We start from the raw sequence: 21,445 nt of genomic DNA, 5'->3' as shown, positions 1-21,445 counted from the left end.
ATGAAGGAGCTAGGAGTCATTCATCCGTAGCTGTGAGAGCCGAAACAAGATGGTGCAGCGATGTGGGGAAGGCCACGGACAGAGTAATACCACAAGCCTCCACAAGTACCCAGAGAGGATGTAAAAGATACCGACTCCCTCGTATCTTTAGTAGGGCAAGAAAACCCATTTGTGTTGTTTCCAGTCACCCTGTAGTGATTTGCTGTAGGAGGAACTTGAAACTAATCCTTAGATCTGCGGTGAGGGGAGCAACAGGACACCAATTTAAATTGGGGTTTCTGAGAAACAACAGTTTCCAAAGTCTGAGCGAGACCAAAATGTTACATAAGACATGTTGTCTTAAAAATAGACTTCTGTTTATCTGAAATTCAAATTTAACTGAGTGTTCTATATTTTATTTGGCAACCTAGAAGTTGGGGATTGGAGAGAACCTAGGATCACAAGTCTCACGACTTGCAACATGGGGTGACTGGTACACATTTATAGGCCCAGTACTCAGGAGATAAAGGCACCAGGATTGTGAGTTGGGGGCCAGCCTGGTCTATGTAACGACACCCTATACTAAAAACAAACAAACAGATAAACACAACTCAGGATTCCCAGGCCACTTCACACTCCCCTCTACCCCCCACTCACCCCCGCAGACAATTTGGCATCTGGCAAAACCTGATGTCCTTACAACCCTCCCGGACCCTTCCCACAACCCTAAGACTCCTCTTACCCATAAGGAAGGGAAAGGAAGAGGTGAGTTAAGGTTATTCCTTTGGCTCTGACATTCTCTTGGACCACCAGAATTTTTCCAGAAATGGTTTGTTGTCCTTATCGTACCTGAATGAGGAACCTCAGAGATTTGCCCCCAAATTACAGTTGTACAAAACAGGGATATGCATGTAGTGAGGGTAGTTAATGGGCCAGGCATGGAGCTAGTAAACTCCCTTTCAAACTATGGCTGTCTGGAGACAACCTCGTGAGCCCCAAAGCAGGAAACAGGTAGTTACTGAGTTGGGGTCCAGGGTAAGAACCGTGCTATTCATGAAGAACTGACACCAGGAGGCTAGGCGTCAAAATGGCTCAGCTGATGGTGTACTGGCATTGGACAATGTCAGCGGAAGGCCAAGGAGTTCTGGAATGCAGATTCTGAGGTCTTGGTCTGAAGCCGGTTACAGCACCTCTGCCTCTTCCCTGTCGGGAAGCAGGGGATTTGCAAAAACAGGACAATTTGAAGAGAAAATGATGCAAACACTAGGCATGCTGCGGCAGTATGTTCTAGGGAAGCAGCTGCTTTTCTCCTCCAGGTCTCAGTTTCCCCTGTCAACACACCCGGTTGCACAGCCGGGGCCACCAGGTGGGGACAGAGCCAAGCAACGCCGCCGCGTTCACTCGAGCGCACTCCCGGGTGGGCACCGCCTTCGCGCGCCCGAACGTCACTTCCGGCGCGAGGGCCGGGCGGGCCGGCTGCGGAGTGCGGGTCTGTACTGCGCGCGCTGCCAGCCGAGGCTCCTGCCGCCGAGACCCGCGCTCCGCCTGCCGCCGGGCTGGTGAGTGCCCGCGAGCCTGTGCGTGCGCCCAGGGGCCAGAGATAGGGGAACCCCAGAGGGCAAGACTGCCGGAAGTGAGCCAGAGGGGCGGGAGACCCCAGGAAATGGGGACACCTGGGGAGGGGGCGACCACCGGAAGTAGGGGCCTTGGAAAGCTGTCAGCGGCTCGAAGGTCTCTGGGGCTCCGAGAGAGATGGTTTCCGGCCTTCAGTTGTTTGGAGAGAGAGGGAATGCTCCACGGGGAGATGGTCCAGGTTGGGAGGATGCTAGGCTTTGTCTCCTGTTCCCAAGTCCACCCATCATGTCGTTCCCCAGACTGATAGCCACCGCTGAGGCCTTGGGGATACAACAGGAGGCTGCAGGTGGAGGAAAGAGAAGATGAGGCCAGGGTGGGGCTTGACACTTCTCTCTGCCTCACTGGGCAGGGCTTGCTGTACTTCTTTTGATGTTTACTGAGTGCTGTCATGAGCTGGCACTGGGGGCTGTGTGTGAGCCTGGCAGACAGGGATCCCCACGGTCGGGGTGAGTGCTGGCTCCGTATCCTGAAGATGAACTGTGGAGTTGACAGTGGAGTTGAACAGTGAAGTTGAGCAGTGGAGTGGTACCTAGCATGGGTTCGAGCCCCAGCAGCACACAGGAGGAAATAAGACAATGGATGTACGATGCAGAGCTTGACTCAAAGCAAAACCCTCAAGCATGCATGACCTCTTTCCATCAGACCACTATGATGTAAGCTGCACAAGGCAGGGAATGAATGTGCACAGTGCCTGGCACATACAAGAGGCAGTCAGTAATTCTCTGATAAATGAACGGGTGGAAACTGACTCTGAAGGGTTTCGTGTAAACACCTGTGACACCGCACAGACATTTCTAAAGCGCGATGGGTGGAAACCTGGAGGGATTCGTCTCAAGAAAATCGGGGAGGCTTTACAGAATAGATGACCTCACAGCTGGGCCTTGACAATCATGAGTTGTGTCGTTGGTTGGCGAACATAGAGAGGACATGTCATGCAGTGGATATCAGATGTGTGAGCTACTCCGAGAATGGAGGGTCACTGGTTCGTCTCCCCTGGCAGAGGAGGGGTGGAGGAGGAAAGGAGAGGGCCTTTAAGGCTAGCTCTCTGACCTGTGACACTACAGTTCATCTCAGGTAGGCAGGGGGTTGGGATTCCAGGCACCTACCTGTTGGCGACTGCCATGGAAACAGCCCAGGGTGGAGCCTGAGAAGGCAGGAATGTCCCATTCCTTGCTCAGCACACTCTATGAAGTACAGTGAAGTATTAGGTCATGGGGCCTCTATATCTTAAGGAACCTGTTAGGTGCTACAAGGTATTGCACAGCGGTCACCTGGATATCACACACTGGTGACCTGCACACGTGACAAGAGCTGGAGATGGAGTCCACAGAGCTCCTGCCCAGGCAGCTCAGCCTGGAGCGAGTGAAGGCTGACTTCTTCATGTCACGGTCCCCTTTTGCCTGGGTCGTTGTTGAACCTTCTATGCCATCACTTCATTACGGTCCACTTTTTAAATTAAAGTTACTTTTCATCATTTCTGTGATGTACGGATGCGCGTGGCACGGTGCACACACATGGCGGTCAGAGGACAGCCTTGAGGTGGTTTCCTTCTACTTTTACATGGGTTTTGTAGATCTTGTAAAGCTCAGTCCCAGGGGTTGAACTCAGGTAGCCAGGCTAGAGCTGCAAGTGAGCCGTCCTGCAGGCCCTAGTGCTTTTTTAAGACAATAGAGTGGTCCTTTTAAAACAGAAGTCATGCCGAACCCTCTCTGCCCCTCTTCACTCAGCACGGAAGTTTGAAGTTCCTATTGGCATCCAGTGCCCTGGCCAGTAGCCCCCAGAAAACCTCTAAATCCATCTGCTTTCCCCCATCTTGCTTCCTGAGTTCTAGCTACACTGGACATCTTGTTGTTTATTTTTGTTTTGTTTTCTTTTTTGAGACAGGGTTTCTCTGTGTAGCTTTGGAGCCTGTGCTGACACTAGCTCTGTACACCAGGCTCACCTTGAACTCACAGAGATCCGCCTGCCTCTGCCTCCCAAGTGCTAGGATTAAAGGCTTACACTGGGCATCTTGCTTTTCAGAAAAGCCAGACATTTTTCAGATACCCTCACACAACCATGTGATGTGTTTGACCCACCCTGCCATCTTTGCTCAAATGTTACCCTGTCAAGTTTTCCCTGGCTGCACCCATTTAAAACCAGTCTTGATCCCATTCCTCCCACTTCTGTTCTTCATAGTAGTAGACTGTGTATTATGGTGAGAAACTGTCTCCCATTTCCACTGGGCTCAACAAGACAGGATTTTTTTTTTCTTTGCTTCTACTTCCCTGTGCCTGGTGGGGGAAAAAAAACAGACATTGTTAAGTGTCTGATATTCATTGGATGCATGTGTGTCATCCATTCAAGACTCAGGGTGAGTCTGTGTGGGTTGGGAGATGCTGGAGTAAGAACACACCATTGAGAGGGACCAGAATATGCACGGAATGAGGACATATCTTTGGAAGCAAGTGAAAGAAGCCGGTGTGACTAGAGGTTGGAATTCAAGTGATGGAGTGGGCGATCCTAAGATTTGGTGGGAGTGGCCTACTGGGTCACTAGCCACAGTGGACCGGAGGGAGTTCAGCCAGGTGCAGCCAGGACAGTACAGGTATGTGCAAGGACTCTTGAGATGGCCCCTGCTCTCCTTGTTGAGCATGGGGTGGAAGGTCAGCGTCCACGCATGGACAAAGGCTTAGGCTCTGCAGCCAGGGAGCTCTGCTGCCAGCCGATTCCAGGACAGCTCAGCAGCTGCCCTGTTTTCATCCCATAGTGTGTTAGCGCAGGTGTTCCGGGAGCAAGCCCTAGGAGCAGCAGATGGATGGACAGTGTGTGGAGTTTACTGGAGTGCCTCCACAGATACAAGGAGATGAGGAGGAGCCTTGGGACTGTGAGGCAGGTCTGGCCCCTGTGATGGAGGTGTAGGCAGGAGGAATCCAGCTAGATCAGTCTCTCTGGGTCAGTCACTGGCTGGGGGTGGGGGTGGGGCTGTTGTGGATGTCTGTAGAAACCGTGGCTTTAATAGGATAGGGCCTCTGAAGGGACTGCAGTGGGGCCCTTCAGTTACATTTCTATGATCACCATAGTAAGTTACATTGTAAAACTCAGGCAAGCTGGACGTGGTGGCATATATCTGTAATCCCAGCACTCAGGGGCTGAGGCAGGAGGCTAGCAAGTTCCAGACCATCTTGAGCTACCTAGTGAGACTCTGTTTCTCAAAAACAAACAAATTCTCTTGAATGTCCAGTTGTTCAGATCTATTTCTTTGAGGCACTTTTGGTCAGCTTCTTATCTCCTACACAAAATTGCTCTGTACTCTCTTCTGACTTTTTCCTCCAGCAAAGGTCAGTTCATGAAGCTCTGCATCTGTGCGTGTGTGTGTGTGTGTGTGTGTGTGAGAGAGAGAGAGAGAGAGAGAGAGAGAGAGAGAGGTGTCTTCCTTGATCAATCTTCACCTTATTTTTTATTTATTTGAGGGGGGACACACTCTCATGCCACATTGTGGATGAAGAGATCAGAGAACAGCCTGTGGGAGTCAATTCTCTTCTACTCTGTGGGTTCTAGAAGTCATCGTCAGACTTGGCATCAAGTGCCTTTACTTGTCAAGCCATCTCCCTGGCCCTCTGCCAGTCTACTCAGTGATCGTCAACTGTCCTAATGCTGCGACCCTGTAATACAATTAATCATGTTGTGGTGACCCCAACCATAATGATTTTCCTTGCTACTTCATAACTGTAGCTTTGCTGCTGTTATGAATTGCAATGGGAATATCTGGTATGTGGGATATCTGATATGTGACCTTACAGGCTGAGAACCACTGGTGTAACTGAACCTGAAGCTCACTGACGACTGCCTGGCCAGTGAGCCCCAGGGATGCTCCTGTCTCTGCCCCCTCCCACCTGCCCCCAGCACTGGTGGGGGCAGACTCACATCCCTGGAGACTGGGCATCCAAACAGCACTTTGGGCATTTTGTTGGCTGAATTCTCTCAACAGCCTAGTTTTGAATTTCAGCATTGACAAACTGCTCTCTGGAAAGACTCAGTTTATATTCTCACCAGTATTTTAGAGAATGTGTTTCTTATTTTTGAACTGGGTCTGAATCTCAAGGGTGTTTGCATTCACATTTATGTAACAACAAGTCAAGCCCCTGTTTAGGCCCTTCCAAGGAAGGCACAGTGTTTGGCTGTTGGATTTGACTTGGGTATGTGGCTCAGATCAAGACCTCCATACGACTCCCTGAGGTAACTTGACAAAACTCCCTGTCACCCACTTCCCGCTCTTGGGGTTCCAAGTAAGCAATGTTTCACCTTAAAAATTATAGAAACAGGCTGGAGAGATGGCTCAGTGCTTCAATTCCCAGCACCTACATAGCATCTGATACCTGTCTGTAACTCCAATTCCAGGGCTTCTGACACCCACACACAGATATACATGCAGGCAAAACACCAATGAACATAAAGTAAATAAATTTAAAAAGATTGACTTAAAAATAAAGGTAAATAAATGAATAAATAGAATACTAAAGTAGGCGTAATTTTTGAAACATTACATGTACGTGCACATGCGAGTTTGTGAGCGTATGGGCAAGTCTCCTTTCATCTTTCTGTGGGTTCTTGGGATCATACTCTGGTCATTGGGTTGTGTGACAAAAGTTACCTGTTGAGCTGTCAGGAAGGCCCATCTTGCACTTTCTTACCCTCACGTATGGCCTGTGTGTCAGCAGGAACCCCCATAGCTAATGTCAGAAGAAAGTGACTCTCTGCGAACCAGCCCCTCTGTGGCCTCACTCTCTGAAAATGAGCTGCCACTGCCTCCACCTGAGCCTCCCGGCTACGTGTGCTCACTGACAGAAGACTTGGTCACCAAAGCCAGGGAGGAGCTTCAGGAGAAGCCCGAGTGGAGACTCCGGGATGTGCAGGCCCTTCGAGACATGGTGCGGAAGGAGTACCCCTACCTGAGCACGTCGCTCGATGATGCTTTCCTGTTGCGCTTCCTGCGGGCCCGAAAGTTTGATTATGACCGGGCCCTGCAACTGCTGGTCAACTACCATGGCTGCAGGCGGAACTGGCCGGAGGTCTTCAGCAACCTGAGACCTTCAGCCCTGAAAGATGTTCTTAACTCTGGATTCCTCACAGTGCTGCCCCACACGGACCCCAGGGGCTGCCACGTCCTCTGCATCCGACCAGGTACTGGGGAAATGTGTGGTCCCTCTGGGATGGGTCTGTCTTCACCCTGCTTTCTCTCAAAGTTCCCCATTTGCTTGTTTTAGTGAAGGTGCTTTTCTGGTTTGGTTTTGGCTTTTTAAAACAACCCAGGCTGGTCTTAGACTCAATATGCAGCCATATCTATGATCTTAGACTCCGGACCCTCTTGCTTCTCCCTCCCAAGTGCTAAGATTTTAAGTACACCATGCCTACCCCAAAGCTCTTTTGACTACAGATGACAAATCATCTTCAGACTAACTGAGGACCACAGGAAGATTTGATCTAATGAGGCGGAAACAGATTCCAGATCCACCATACTGAAGTTGCTTCTACTCCGACTAGGTCCTAGAGCCCTGAGCACAGGTCCCCAGGTCTGACTGTGCTGAACACAGACAGATTCTTCATATTCTTTACCCTGAAGGACAGCAAAGCTCTCAGACTCACCTGGCCACTCCGTGAGCTTCTGTCAGTGCAAACTCAGATTCCAAAGGAAGGAATCCAGTGGGCTGAGGAATCTGTTCTTGGTCGTGGGATACAGGCATGATTGCCAAGCCCCTCCCAGTGCCTCCTCTGAGTGGGCTGAGGACAGACAGAAGCAAGACAGTGTGGGCTGGGCAGAGGCCTGGGAAGGTACCCACTCTCTGCTTCCCTCCTTGCTCTGCGCTGCTAAACCCTGACAAGGCCCTATGTATTGTTATTTATTTGTTTATACTTAGTTAAGTTAGTTAGTTATTTTTGCAGCGCTGGACTGGAACCCCAGTGTGCACCTGCTGGCAGGAGCTGTACCACTGAGCTAAGATCAGAACCCCTTGATTCATTTGCCGATACCATTACTTCATAGTGGTACTCGGTGTAGCTTACTTTTTTAAAAAAAATGCATCTTTTTTTCTTTTTACTTATTTTATTTTATTTTACTTTGTGTTTTGAAATAAAGTCTCTATGTAGCCCTGGCTGTCCTGGAACATGCTATTTATAGCAGGTTGACCTCAAACTCACAGAGATTCACCTGCCTCTGCCTCTCCAGTGCTGAGACTAAAGGCTTATGCCCAGCTTTTTAAAAAAGTGTCTTTTCAACATTACACAAAGAAGTATGGTAGACTCAATGGTAAACAAACATTGCATCTCTCTATCCTGCTTTTCTGCCTATTAACTTTACTGTTTGCAGTGGAGAGGAGGTGGCAGCTTAGGTGCCAGGAAAGATAATGAAAAGCACGGTTATTTGCAGCAAGGGAAGCTCCCACAGAGCATTTAAAACCATGGCCCTCAGAGCAGCTAAAGTGTTAGCTAGTGAATGGAGGGCATGGGATGCCAGCCTTCTGATTCCTAATTCTGTCCGTCCTGGGCACCAGGTGCAGCAGAGGAGAGGATCTTCAGTTCACTCGCAGGCCCTGCAGTTCCCTGCCTGGCAGCGTCCAGGGAGAGAGAGAGAGTACAGCACCCCTTCTATACAGGCCAGGAAGTGAGCCCGTGCTGACGGCCCTGTGCCTGCATCTGCAGGGGTGCCGAGCGGTGGTGAGGCCACCTCCATCTGCTTCCCTCCGCCTGCAGGCCTCACACATTTCCTTCTCGCCTTTGACAAGCTGTCTGTGCAGTCTAGAGCATTCTCTTCACCCTGCACCATGTGTCAGACATAGCTGGAGCCACTTTACCTGTTGTGCCAGGCTCTTTCCAAAATTAGGTGTTTATTTTAAAATAAGCAGTGCAGGTTTCTGAGCACCGAGAGACCTAGAAACCGGCCAGGGAGCTTTGTCTCACTGCTGTGAGCTCAGCGCAGGAGTGTTATCAGACGGTCAGGTGGCACCATGTTGGCTCTGCCTTCTCCTGGCATGTGCTTGTGCCCTTCCTGCTGACCCAGCTTCTTAGGAGGAAGCGTACCTACAAAGGTGTGCTCCTAACCGGGCTTTGCTTTTTTTCTAAGCTCTTTTGAGATATATGCGGATGAAAAGATGATATCCAGCTACACAGAGGCAGACTTAATTCACAGGAACATTAATCACCAGGTTTGGCAAAGATTTGTATGAAAATTTCATATAGGGTCAGTGAGATGGCTCAGCAGGTAAAAGCACTGGCCCCGCAAGCCTGTGTTCGGATTCCTGGACCCCAAGTAAAAGTAACAACCTAGGATTGTCCTCTGACCTACATACATGCTCTATGGCACACACGTCCCCTCACACGTAAATGGGTACGGGTCATACACACATATTCAAATGTGCACATTCATTACATATCCCATTTTTAGCAAAATGAAATTTTGTTTTTTAATGTATTCTTTCTTGATTTCATACATATCTAATTACTTTGACCATAAGCCCCCATTATCCATTATCACCCTTCCCTCTAATTCCCAAGCCCCTTCTTCCCCAAGAAGTCCTCCAGTGATCATGTCCTGTGTTGCCCCACTCACCCCCTTGCAGGGAATGGGTGGGTGGGGAGTGGCCCACTGCATTTAATTAGGGTCACTTGCTTGAGCACAGGTTGGGAGTTGTTTCCCTGAGCAAGAGGATCTTACCAGTGGTCACACCACTCAGGACCATGACTCCGCTTCCCCAGCATTTGGGGAGGGATTTTTGTTTTTGAGATAGGGTCTTGTGTAGCCTAGGCTGACCTTGGACTTCCTGTTCTTACCACCACCTCCCAAGTGCTGGGATTACAGGTGTGAGCACAGCATCTAAGTCAGCTTCGTCTTTATGTCTACATCCCCATGTCTTATGGGACGTGAGTCTTGGTAAAGATTTTCTTGAGAATAATAGTTTCCAGTTGGGCAAGGTGGCCTGTGCCTACTGTCCCAACACTCAAGAGGATCCCTGAAAGTTCAGGGCCAGCCTGGGATACAGAGTAACTCTGTCTCAACTCCCTCACCCCTGTCCCCCCCCCCCAAAAAAAGAAATAGAAGAGAAAAAGAATCGTGATTAAGGCAGGTGGTGGTGGTAGCGCACACCTTTAGTCTCAGCACTCGGGAGGCAGAGGCAGGTGGATATCCGAGTTTGAGGCCAGCCTGGGCTACAGAGCAAGTCCCCGAACAACCAAGACTGTTATAGAGAAACCTTGTCTCGGGGGGAAAAAATATAGTAGGGATTAACAGTCAAAAAGATTGTCATTTTTATCCTTTTCCCAAAGAGTGGAATCACTAAATATGCAAATATTAATCAAGCATCAGGAGGATGCAAGGAGGAACTTGAGGAAGAGCCTCATGGAAATAGCTGTACTCCGTCCTGTAACACCTGGAGGAGGTTCTGAGTTAGAACTCACTCTTTAGATGGCAAACCAAAAGCCAACTTCTGTCAGTTGAAACAAGAACTCATTTGCTCAGGTGATATCTGGGTTCAGTTAGATTTGGTTTGGGGTGGGGACCTAGATGGATGATTTCATGGCAGCCTTGGCACAGACTTTATTCTCAGACCTGCTCTGGTCTCATGAGCCCCTGGATCTCGGGCTCACAGCTTTACTGCTAGGAGAGGGAGAAGTGATCTTCCCTACCCCGAGGACCACACCCTAGGTGGAGTCTGGCTCTGTGTGGCCTGGCTTAGGTCGCGTGCTGTGGCTAGGACATCAACCAGCCTGGCCAGCCAGTCCGCATCATCACTCTCCTGGAGTCACCAGTCAGGTTAGTTCTGTGCAGCCAGAGTGGAAAAGCAGGTGGCAGTGTGATGACACTTAATGGCACGAAGCAGAGGTGGCCAAGGTAGGTGTCACCCTGTTTACTTAAGAGCCAGGCTCAACTGGGCAGTGGTGGCGCACGCCTTTAGTCCCAGAACTCAGGAGGCAGACACAGGAAGATCTCTATGAGTTTAAGGCTAGTCTGGTCTACAGAGTGAGTTCCAGGACAGCCAGAGCCACACAGAGAAACCCTGTTTTGGGGGGGGGGGGGGGGAAGAGAAACAGAGAGAGGGTTAAAGTGCTAGAACATCTTGTCCAAGGTCACACAGCCAATAAACGTCAGAGGGTAGCACGTCTGACTTCAGAGTCCATGCTTTTAACCTCAACACTCAATTGTCAATGGTGTTTTCTTTTTCTTTTTTTGTTTTCTTTCTTTCTTTTTTTGTTTTTCGAGACAGGGTTTTCTCTGTGTAGCTTTGAAGCCTATCCTGGAACTCGCTCTGTAGCCCAGGCTGGCCTTGAACTCACAGAGATTCACCTGCCTCTGCCTCCTGAGCCTGGGATTAAAGGTGTACGCCACTACCACCTGACCTAATTGTGTTTTTGTCTCCAGGTATTCTGCTGGGTTCAGGAGGTTAGGAAACACCAGCTGCTGGGCAGGATCTTGGTGACAAGAATGTCGTTTTCCTCCATTGCAAAGCCAAGGTTTTAGAAGATGCGTCTCTTTCTGAGCGCTCGTTCGTGTTCATTCCGTAACACTGTCTATCCTTGTGATCTCAGACAGATGGATACCGAGCAACTACCCAATCACTGAGAACATCCGAGCCATATACTTGACATTAGAAAAACTCATTCAGTCTGAAGAGACCCAAGTGAACGGAATTGTAATTCTCGCAGACTACAAAGGTGTCAGCTTATCAAAAGCATCTCATTTTGGCCCTTTTATAGCCAAAAAGGTGATTGGCATCCTTCAGGTATGGCCCCTGCTTATCATGTACCCATTCTGTGGTTGCTTTTCCCATGGCCTGTCCACTTGCTGTCTTATGGGGACTATACAGACCCCACTCCCATTGCAGTGAGAATAACCTCCAGTCCCATTTGCCATGCCTGAAGGCACCTGCAGAAGGCATCTCATATCTGTGCTCAGTGGTTCGCAAAGCCCTACCATTACAGTTCAGTCCTCCAGGGAACACTCTGAGGCAGGCAAGAATTTGTTTTCCTTTTCGATAAATGGGGCAGCAGAGCCCTAAAGAACACGAGAGTACGTGGCCTGCTCCACGTCACAGCTATAAAGACTGAGCTCTTATTTATTGTCATGCCCCTTGCATGCTGCCTCATGTGAGCTGTGAGGTACCTGGTGCATCTGCCCTTCACTGAGGTCCACAGATGTCCAAGCCCTTGCTGTGAATTGACTTAAACAGACTACTTGGCTGTTGGTCATCATCTTATTTTGTTTTTTGAAACAGAATCTCTTGTGCTCCAGGTAGGCCTCAAACTTGATATGTAGCCAAAGAATTACCCGGTCCCCCTGCCTCCACCACCATGCACACCTCCAGCATTGTAAATTGCAAGGTCTGGTTTCCCTTAGCTTCTAGTGTTTTTATCTTCTTGTGCTGGGAATGCAACTCAGGACCTCATGTATGCTAGGCAAACACTCTATCACTGAGATACATCCCTGGCTTAATGTTTTATTTTGTTTTTAATGATTTTATGTGTATGGGTATTTTGCCTGTATCTGTATCTGTGCACGTGTGGTTGGTGTCTGAGGAGACCAGAAAGCATCAGATTCCCTAGGGTTACAGACAGCTGTAAGTTGACATGTGGGTGCTGGGAATTGAATCCAGGTCCTCCAGAAGGGCAGCAGTACTCTTGGCTGCTGTCTCTCCAGCTCCTGGCTCCGTGTTTTGATGGCTCCTGTTGAATCACTCACACACATACACACACCACACACACACACACACACACACACACACACACACACACACACACACACAGTGTCGGGTTTGGATCTGTATTTTCTACTAATGTAAGATCACCCAGAAGGACCAAAATTCCAAAGTTAAGTAAGTTTGGGAACTGTGATGTAATGTGTCCTTTTCTGGTGAATCTCACTGTAAACATCAGTGTATTAAAGCTTGTGAACAGAACTGCACTTAAAGATACACCCCTCCTTATTTAAATGGACCTGGAGATTGAACCTAGAGCCTTGCATGTTAGGCAAGGGTTCTACCATTGAGCTAAAGTTCCACCCCTTTTTAAAAAACAGATTTTATAGCCAGGCGGTGATTGCGCACACCTTTAATCCCAGCACTTGGGAGGCAGGGGCAGGCAGATCTCCGAGTCCGAGGCCAACCTGGTCTGCAGAATGAGTTCCAGGATATCCAGGGACATTACACAGAGAAACCCTGTCTTGAAAAAATAAACAAACAAACAAACAAAAGCCACTTTGCATCTTAAGATAGGGTTTCCTGAGTGGCCCTGGCTGGCCTTGAAAGTACTCTGTAGAGTCATTACTTTTCTGGTGCTGTGGTGAAACACCATGACCAAGGCGACTTCTAGAAAAAAGAAGTTTATCCCGAGTTTATCCCGTGTATGATTCCAGAGAGAGCAGAGTCTATCAAGAGTCAGGCATGGTGGCAGGACAGAAAGCTGAAAGCTCACATCTTTAATAGCAAGCACAAAACAGACAGCACTAAAAATAGTGTGGGGCCGTGTGCTCTTAAAGCTGTCCCCAGTGACACACTTCCACCAGGACACCACTCCTCAACTTCCCAAACAGTGCCGCCCAATGTGACCAAGTATTCAGATGCCCAAACCTACAGGGGACATCTCATTCAAACCACAACACTCTGTAACTCACACAGGCCTTGAACTCAATCCTCCTACCTCAGCTTCCTGAATAGCTATGGTTACAGGCCTGAACCACTAAGCCAAGCTAAGGAAACCTATGTGACTATGTAGGTCAGTGTATTCCTCTGGCTCACAAGTTTCTCAAGCAGATCTGCTTTCACATCATATCTGGTACACCAGAAGTACACTTGGGCTGCTCCTACCTGGGAGGTCTGATGTTTTCCAGCTCTTTCTCTGTGGTCTTGGACCACTGTTTGCTGCTAAAAGAGCCCTCCCACCTGCTATCTTTGCCCAGCTCTTCTGACCCAGACTTCCTCAAAAACTTGTCTCCTGTGATTGACACCAGGGCTCTCTTTGAGGCGGCTGTGAGAGTCAGAGCAGACTGGTGCTGGGCTTCTTGTGGTTTAGACCAGGAGAGCAGCTGCAGTGGAGACAGTACCAGATACTACCTATGTTCTAACATGGCATTCCTCCCACCCACAGGATGGCTTCCCCATTCGGATAAAAGCAGTCCACATAGTGAACGAACCTCGGATATTCAAAGGCATTTTTGCCATCATAAAACCATTTCTGAAGGAGAAAATTGCAAACAGGGTGAGCAATTTCTTTTTAACTTGATCCTTTTTTTTTTTAATTTTCCATGATTTTTTTTCTCACTTGATTTATTGTGACACCTAGAGCATCATTATTTTGTCCAGAAACTAATCTGGAAGTATAAGGTACTTAGACTTAACATGATCCATCCTTTTCATGAGGGGAAGATGGAACTAATAAGAATACATTGTTTGCCAATAACAAGAATAGGACAAGGGTGTTGTGTTACTGCAGGGCCTCATGTAGCCCAGGCTGAATGGTGGTATTTTTATAAGCTGCCTCCCTGTTCTGCAATCTATTCAGGCTTCTGGTCTTCTGGCTTAGACACTGTAAACCAACATTACATCTTATGTGTAAGAGGATTTAGGTAAGGGAAATAATGGGTCACCAAGCAGATAGATTGATCATAGCTAACTCAGAGCTCCATGCATGCCGAGTAAGTACTGTACCACTAAGTTACACGGCCAACCCTGGAAGACACTTTCAAAAGAGGATCTTCCTTTCTGATGCACAGAAGCCCCTCTTCTTCTCATCTTTCTCAGGACTACTGATGCAAATGTGGTAGTGACATTTTTATCCTCTTTCCTTGCACCCAGAGACACTGAGGTCACTCCAAGGGCTGGATTTCTTTCACACTTTTTCACACTTTATCTTTTGTTTTAAAAATCTTTTAATCTTAAAGTATGTGTGTGTAGGCGGAGTTTCTCTTTGTTCTGGCAGCCACTCCCAAACAATCACTCAAAAATTTATTATTAATTATAAATGCTGAACCAATAGCTCAGGCTTGTTACTAGCTACTCTTACATTTTAAATTAATCCCCATTTATTATCTATGCTCTGCCACATGGTGGTACCTTCTTTCAACACAGCATGTTCATCCTGCTTCCCTCTGTTTCTGCTGGAAACTCCTCAGACTCCACCCTTTTTCCCAGCATTCTCTCTGCCCTGAAAATACTGCTTAGCTATCGACCAATCAGCTTTTTATTAACAATGAGAGCAATACATTTTCACAGTGTGCAGAGGATTATTCAACAGTGTGCATGTGTGCAATACCCAAGGAGGCCAGAAGAGAGCATTGAATCACCCTGGAACTGGAGTTACATGCGGTGGGAGCCACCTGATGTGGGTGCTGTGAACCAAACCCAGGTCCTCTGACCCAGGTCCTCTGGAAGCACAGTAAATGCTCCTAACTTCTGAGCTGCCTCTTCAGCCCAGTTTCATTTAAAAAAAAAAAAAGCATCTAAAAATAGAGAATCTCAAGGTTAATCCAGCTCCAGATTCCCAGGCCCTTTCCCCAAGGATGTTAACAGAGAAGAGCCTGTGTGGGTGGTTTTTAAACCACCTCAGGCAATTCTGATCATTTAGCCTTGAAGGCTGCTGGCTGGATGTGAGCCCCTGTTGATTCCTGGCCTCCCTTTCTTTTGCTGTAATAAAATACAGAACAAAAGTCACTTGGGACAAAGGGGTTTATTTTGGTCCACCTGGGGAAGTCAAGACAATGGAGGGTAAAGTCCCTGGTTGAGTGGCACCAACAGTGAGAAGACAGTGAAGGCAGGGTAGTAGTTGGCTTACTCTCTCCATTATGTGCACACCAGGATCTAGCCCTACCTAGGGAATGGTCATACCCTCAGTTACCATGGCTCTTTTCACCTCAGTTAACCTGATAAAGACAAAATTGCCCACAGGCATGTCCAGAGGCCTGTCTGCCAAGTGATTCTGTCACGATTAGCATTTTACCTTGCAGCCCTTGGAAAAATATTTTGCATCTTTGAAATCCTCTTATTCATGTTCCATTTTTTTCCTCTGTGCTCACACTCACTCAAAAGTATAATCAATCAACTTCTATATGAACCATGGGAAGAACAGGCCCAAATCTTTACCCTAAGATCCTCACACTCTGGAAAGGCACACAGAATGGATTGTGTGATGAAGGGGTTATGCACTCACTGGGGTAGTTAAAGCCGGTACCAGTGAGAAGATCTGTGAACAGCAACTGGGAGAACAGCACGGGATAATGTTGAGGTGTGGGAGGGGTGTCCAGCCTGGAAGAGCAGGTAGGAAATCAGAGCTGAGGGATGGGAAGAATGATGGGTAAAGCCAGACTGTGACAGGCCTTGTGGGCCTGTGCGATGACTGTAAATATAGTGACATTTCCTGAGCCACACTGAAAGGAAGGGACTGTAGTGGGACAAGGCTCAAAATTGAGAGGCCAGGTAGAAGGCCACTGGTAGACTTTGAGAAATGGTGGCAGCCTGGGACTGGTAGGGCGGTAGTGAAGTAGTTACATCATGACTCACTGGAAGTTTCTCAGTGGGGTGTGCTAGAGAACTGAGGTACCCCAGGCTCCTGGGGCTAAGGAACTTTCTTCACTCAGCACCTGCCACAGGAAGATTGTCACATTACTGATTCTCCTCAGCATGGGTGTGCTTTTTTTAAAAAAAAAAAAGTTTTACAGTGTCTTAGCTTTCGATTGCTGTAATAAACCCATAACCAAAAGTATCTTGGGGAAGAAAGAGTTGGCTACATGTCCCTGGGCACAGTCTACTACTGAGGGAAGCCAAGGCAGGAACCTGGAGGCAAGAACTGAAACAGACTATAGAGGGATGCTTTTTACCGGCTTGTTCCTCATGGCTTGCCATTTGCTATTTTACATACCCCAGAACCACCTTCTCAGGGCTGGCACTGCCTACAGTGGTTTGAATCTTCCCACATCAATCATCAATCAAGAAAATTGTCCTGAAGGCCAATCTGATGGGGGCATTTTCTCAACTGAGGTTCTTCTCTTTCAAATGATTCTAGCTTGTATTAAGTTGATCACAAAAAACTAACCAGCACAATTAGTATATATTTGTAACATGTGGGCTGGCTTGCTTGTTGGGGGTTTCTGTCCTGTCCGGTTCCCTCAGCTGTTTAGCCCCAAAGAAAATCACACAGAGGTCTTCATAAATTATAAGCTGATTGGCCCATTAGCTCAGGCTTCTTATTAGCTCTATGACTTATATTAACCCATTATTCTAATCTATTTTAGCCTTATGGCTCGGTACCTTTCAGCTGACAGGTCACATCCTGCTTCCTCGGTGATCTGCCCAAGACTGCGAGGAATCAACTTCCTCCTTCCCAAAATTCTCCTGTTCTCATTGCATCACCTCTACTTCCTGTCTGGTTTTCCCACCTATACTTCCTGCCTGGCCAATCAGAGTTTATTTAAAACATGATTGACAGAATACAGACAATTCCCCCAGCACCATATATTAATATATAATAATCATTTCATTATGGCATTGTCATTACTCATTACCCTCTTGTCCTCCTCCCACGCCCATTGTTCCTCTTCAAGTAGTCTCCCTTCTACAGTCTTTTTTGTATGTTTTGGCAATTTTAGGATCACTTACAAGGTCATGAGTAAAGGACCATTTATAGGAACATGGACACTTACTAGGGGCTATAACACTGAAGAAACCCTCCCTACCCCCAGCAACTATTAACTGCCTATAGACCCTTAAAGGAGTGAGTGGTTCTGCCCCCAACACCATGATGGAATGTGGAAGAACCCAGTCTTGTGCCCGTGATCACAGTTGCTGAGTCTGTGCTTTTTATACTGTTGTGTTTTAGTTCTTTCTCCATGGGTCTGACCTGAACTCTCTCCATACAAGCCTTCCAAGGAATATCCTCCCCAGAGAGTATGGGGGCACAGCTGGAGAGCTGGACATTGCCACCTGGAATGCGGTGCTGCTGGCATCAGAGGATGATTTTGTAAAAGAGTTCTGCCAGCCTGTGCCTGCCTGTGACAGTTTCCCGGGCCAGCCACTGCTACCCGAAGGACTGATCTCAGATGCACAGTGTGATGATTCCATGCGAGCTGTGAAGTCCCAGCTCTACTCCTGCTATTAGCTCTCTTCTGGGAGAGTCATCGTGTATAATTCCTTCATTCCTTAGAAACGCACAAGGCTGAAGATGCCGAGGCCTCAGTCTTGCTCCATCATTACGCAGCAACAGAGCTGCCTATAAAGATTAAAGGGTGAGCCCACCACAGGCAGACCATTGGCTATCTGCATTATTCCAGGGAAGACATGGAAATTGCCCTGGTGATTCCCAAATGTTTGCAACTGCTAGTCTGGATAAGCTGTCTGTATCTGTTTCTTACATATCTTGGAAGCAACCAGGGTCAGAGTCACTCTGAAGTAACTAGGAGAAGACAAGTGGATTGATCATGACTCTCAAACAATTTGGTCACAACTCTGAAGCAGTTTGCCAATCCTGAAAGATGGCCACACGTGAAACTGTTAAGAGTCTCTTTCCCCAATAACCCTAGGTGTTGACCTCTGTTGCTCATCAGCAAGATTCAAGGTTCAGGCCCTAGCTGTCATCACTGGACCTAGAAAGCACTATAAACTGAGCAGTACAAATACCAGGACCCAGGCAGTAGTTATAGATCAAATTTGGAAGCCAGGTGCTTCAGAGCATCCCTGGGATTCCAGGGTTGAATCTTGCAATAGAAACTTTTCCCAAACCCATAAAGCCTTAGCTCTGGTTCTCCATGGGATCATACTGGTCAACTAAAATACTGGATTTCCAGACTATGTGAGTAACACATTTGGACTAGGAGCCAGGTGTGTAGCTGGACAAGACATGAACCTCGGCTTTGTCATTTCTAAAGCAAGCTACATGGGATGGTTCTTTGAGGCTGCTGAAATTGTTAGGTTTTCTGCTTGCAAAGATGACCACCTAGAGGTGGTTGGGTTTTGGTTTTGTGGTATGTACACAAACCTTATGTAAAGGAGCATCACCATTTGGCTGTGCCTTTGGTGGTAACCAACTGCCTTTGTAGAATGATGGGTGACCTTGAAAGGAATGGCTTTTGTGAGGCTGACCAAATCTTGTACAAACCCTTCCACCCTGGAGACACTAGCAATATATCAGAAACAGTCACAGTAATGGCCAGCTTTGGGCTTCTTCTATTTTTGTCTCTGGAAACACACTGGGCCAGGTTGTTGCTGGTTTACCTGGGGCCCAGCAGGCTGTCTAGTGTGGATGAACCAGTTGGCCAGAATGTTAGTTTTGCATTTAGGCACTTTAGACACCTGTCAAAATTTTAGCCTTAACCCAAGCTTTGAGGGAATTATCTCCTGGTTTTTGACCTGTTTCCTTTGGTATTCTTAGGGTATTATGATGTTAAATAGCGTCAACTACTGTTGGTTGTGTACTTACTAGAGTAAGCAGGCATTCCATAGGGCTTACAGATGTGGCTTTGAGACTCAAAGGTTGGTCAATTGTTACTAAATTTCCTAAAACATCTGCAGAAGTTCTTAATTGAAACTTACCACAATAATGCCAATTCTGGGGAACATTCTTTTCACCATAGATGCTAATCCTTGATCTTTTAGATCCTGGCTGAGCTTAAGTGCCAAAACACACCTGTCTTGACTGCCCAGAGACCATTTACTACTAAGTTTGTGCTATTTGGTTTAGCTCCTGGCAGGTTTTCTGCCTACAGGGATGACCACTCACACACCTGGAAAAACCATGATGGCTCTGAACCCAGCAACCTGGGCAAGAGACTATATATTAACAACAGCTTTCTTAGGTCCTAAAGAGGAAGAGAGCACAAGAAAAAAAGACAAAAGGGCATTGGTGGCGCACGCCTTTAATCCCAGCACTCAGGACAGGCTCCAGAGCTACAGAGAAACCCTGTCTTGGGGGGGGGGGGGAGACAAAGGGAAAGATGAATTTCTTCCCTGGTTTAAATCCTGTCACGTGATTAGCTAGTTCCTTGTTTAGCAAAGGACAGCCAGGCTCACTGGGAAAAATCTCAGAGCAAAAAGCACCCAGTTTGCTAGGTCTTTCTGATTAGGCCAAACGGGAGCCATTCCATCAAGCCTGAGAGCGTGGGTCTGCTGTCCCCCCAGTTGTTCTGCTGCCTGCTGACTCTAAAGATCAGTCTTGGCACCTCTGGTTTGAAGCCTCTGAGAGGCCAGGACCTCCTGGTGTAAAATAAAGCAGCTCGTGCACTGAGCAAGAAGGGCAGCAAAGCTTCAGTTGAGGGGAACACTGGTAGAGGCATCAAGTGAGCAAGACCTTAGGGGTAAAGTATCTGACTTTAAAGTTTTAGACATTTTACAGATAGCTAAAAATGAACTTGTCCTAAAATTCAAGGTTATATGGTGTTGGGAGGGAAAAGCTATAGTGAAATAGAAGTGGGTCCCAGCTTTATCTTCCTACTTGGTCTTGAATGTTCCACTTGGCACCCTTGATCACTGGACAGAGGCTTGTACACTTAACTCTGAATCCTGTTCCTAATTGGTTCTCTGGCCATAAGGGTACTCTTCTCTGCTTTTTAAAAACAAGGTCATTTAAGAATGTAGGTCAAGTAAATTGGTGCTGCAATATGCTAGTGTAGGGATATGGGAGTTTTCTTCTCTTGCCCAAGTCCACTACAGACTTCCACTAAATTCTGATCCCTGAAACCTATTGTTCCTTCATGGAGGGATACAGATAAAATCTACAGCAACAACCAGAAGGGCTGGCTTCACACCTTTGCTTTCTCTGGGCACAGGCCGGTTAAACCACTCTCATCTCATCCTAGGTTTGTAAGCACCTCAGGTTACAAGGTTTCTTCAGAAATGCAGGCATTCCCTCTGAATATCTGGGACAGCCTTACGATCCAGCAGGCAGTTTGGCGGATGTCATTTCATCCTCATCATTCATGGACCTTGCTTTTTCATCCGGGCAGCAATGGCTACACTGCTGTTGTGGCGCTACAATACCTCATCTTGAAGTCATGCACTTCAGGTTTTCCTGTGGAGATTTCCTTTAGAAAGGAAAACGTTCACTTGATGTATGTGTAGCTATCCTATGGTCATGTCAGGCTGCAACACCAATGGGTTGCTCAGGACAGCCAGCTATCTTGCTAAGGCGCTCAGTATTGCCATCTGTTCACTCTGTAAATCTCAAGCAAATTTCTTTCTGCTCTCCCAACTCAGAAATGCTCAGTTCAAACACAAGAAGCGCCACCAAATACTTCTCCATGGGAGCTAGCTCTGCAGGAAGGCTCAGTGTGACTTGCAGTTGGAGACGACTACATGTTTATAGGTTTTCGATTACTTGGGGTTCTGTGTGTGTGTTTTCAATCTCTCTGGAGGCTTTTTCCATTAGGCAGTTAAGTGGTGGCTGCTTTGGGTCTCCTGGATGTGCCTCGGCTTCTTGGCATAGCACACAGGAACCCAACTGGTAAATACTTGAAACTTCCCAGTGGCCAAGACCTCCAATACTCTTCTGACCGGTGGGAATGGGGGTGTTTTTCTGAGCAGTCTAGGTAGGCTACTGTTAGCCCGTGGTCATGTTCCTTACTTCAAACTGAAATTCAGTTTGACTTTGAGTTTAGGCACATGTGGTGGATTCATCTACTTCAGTGTTTGTTTTGACCAAAAGTTTATTTTTCTAGTGCATTTTTCTAAGTGGTGAAAATATGTAATTTTAGTATGCATGACTGGATCTCCAACAATAAAAATCTCTGAAAGGCTGATTGTGTACTGTGCTTTTGTTCTTGAAACAAAACCTGGATGTAGTCCTGGTGACCTAGATAAACACAGGTTTCCTAACCATGGGCCCA

General features: G+C 47.4%; 1 protein-coding gene across 4 annotated transcripts in view; it reads left to right on the top strand.

Moving 5' to 3' along the window:
- The window catches only part of Ttpal (alpha tocopherol transfer protein like), a 31,626-nt gene extending 10,271 nt beyond the window's left edge, over nt 1-21,355 (top strand). Inside the window, exons 1-5 of one of the 4 annotated variants that reach the window (XM_048440974.3) lie at nt 1,428-1,538; nt 6,315-6,777; nt 11,173-11,366; nt 13,726-13,836; nt 17,449-21,355. In XM_048440974.3, the coding sequence (XP_048296931.1) occupies nt 6,330-6,777; nt 11,173-11,366; nt 13,726-13,836; nt 17,449-17,727 (1,032 nt within the window). In that variant the 5' untranslated portion in view covers nt 1,428-1,538; nt 6,315-6,329 and the 3' untranslated portion in view covers nt 17,728-21,355. Of the gene's footprint in view, nt 1-1,427; nt 1,539-3,891; nt 4,202-6,311; nt 6,778-11,172; nt 11,367-13,725; nt 13,837-17,448 lie in introns of those variants that run through there. The other 3 variants (XM_048440973.3, XM_085697043.2, XM_085697042.2) reach the window with 3 other exon arrangements.
- The last annotated feature ends 90 nt before the right edge of the window (nt 21,356-21,445 follow it).

Source organism: Myodes glareolus, chromosome 10 (genome assembly GCF_982192425.1).
Source record: "Myodes glareolus chromosome 10, mMyoGla1.1, whole genome shotgun sequence".
In the NCBI taxonomy this organism is placed as follows: domain Eukaryota; kingdom Metazoa; phylum Chordata; class Mammalia; order Rodentia; family Cricetidae; genus Myodes; species Myodes glareolus.
Note: the sequence above shows the minus strand (reverse complement) of the source record. Positions and strands in the feature narration are given on the sequence as shown.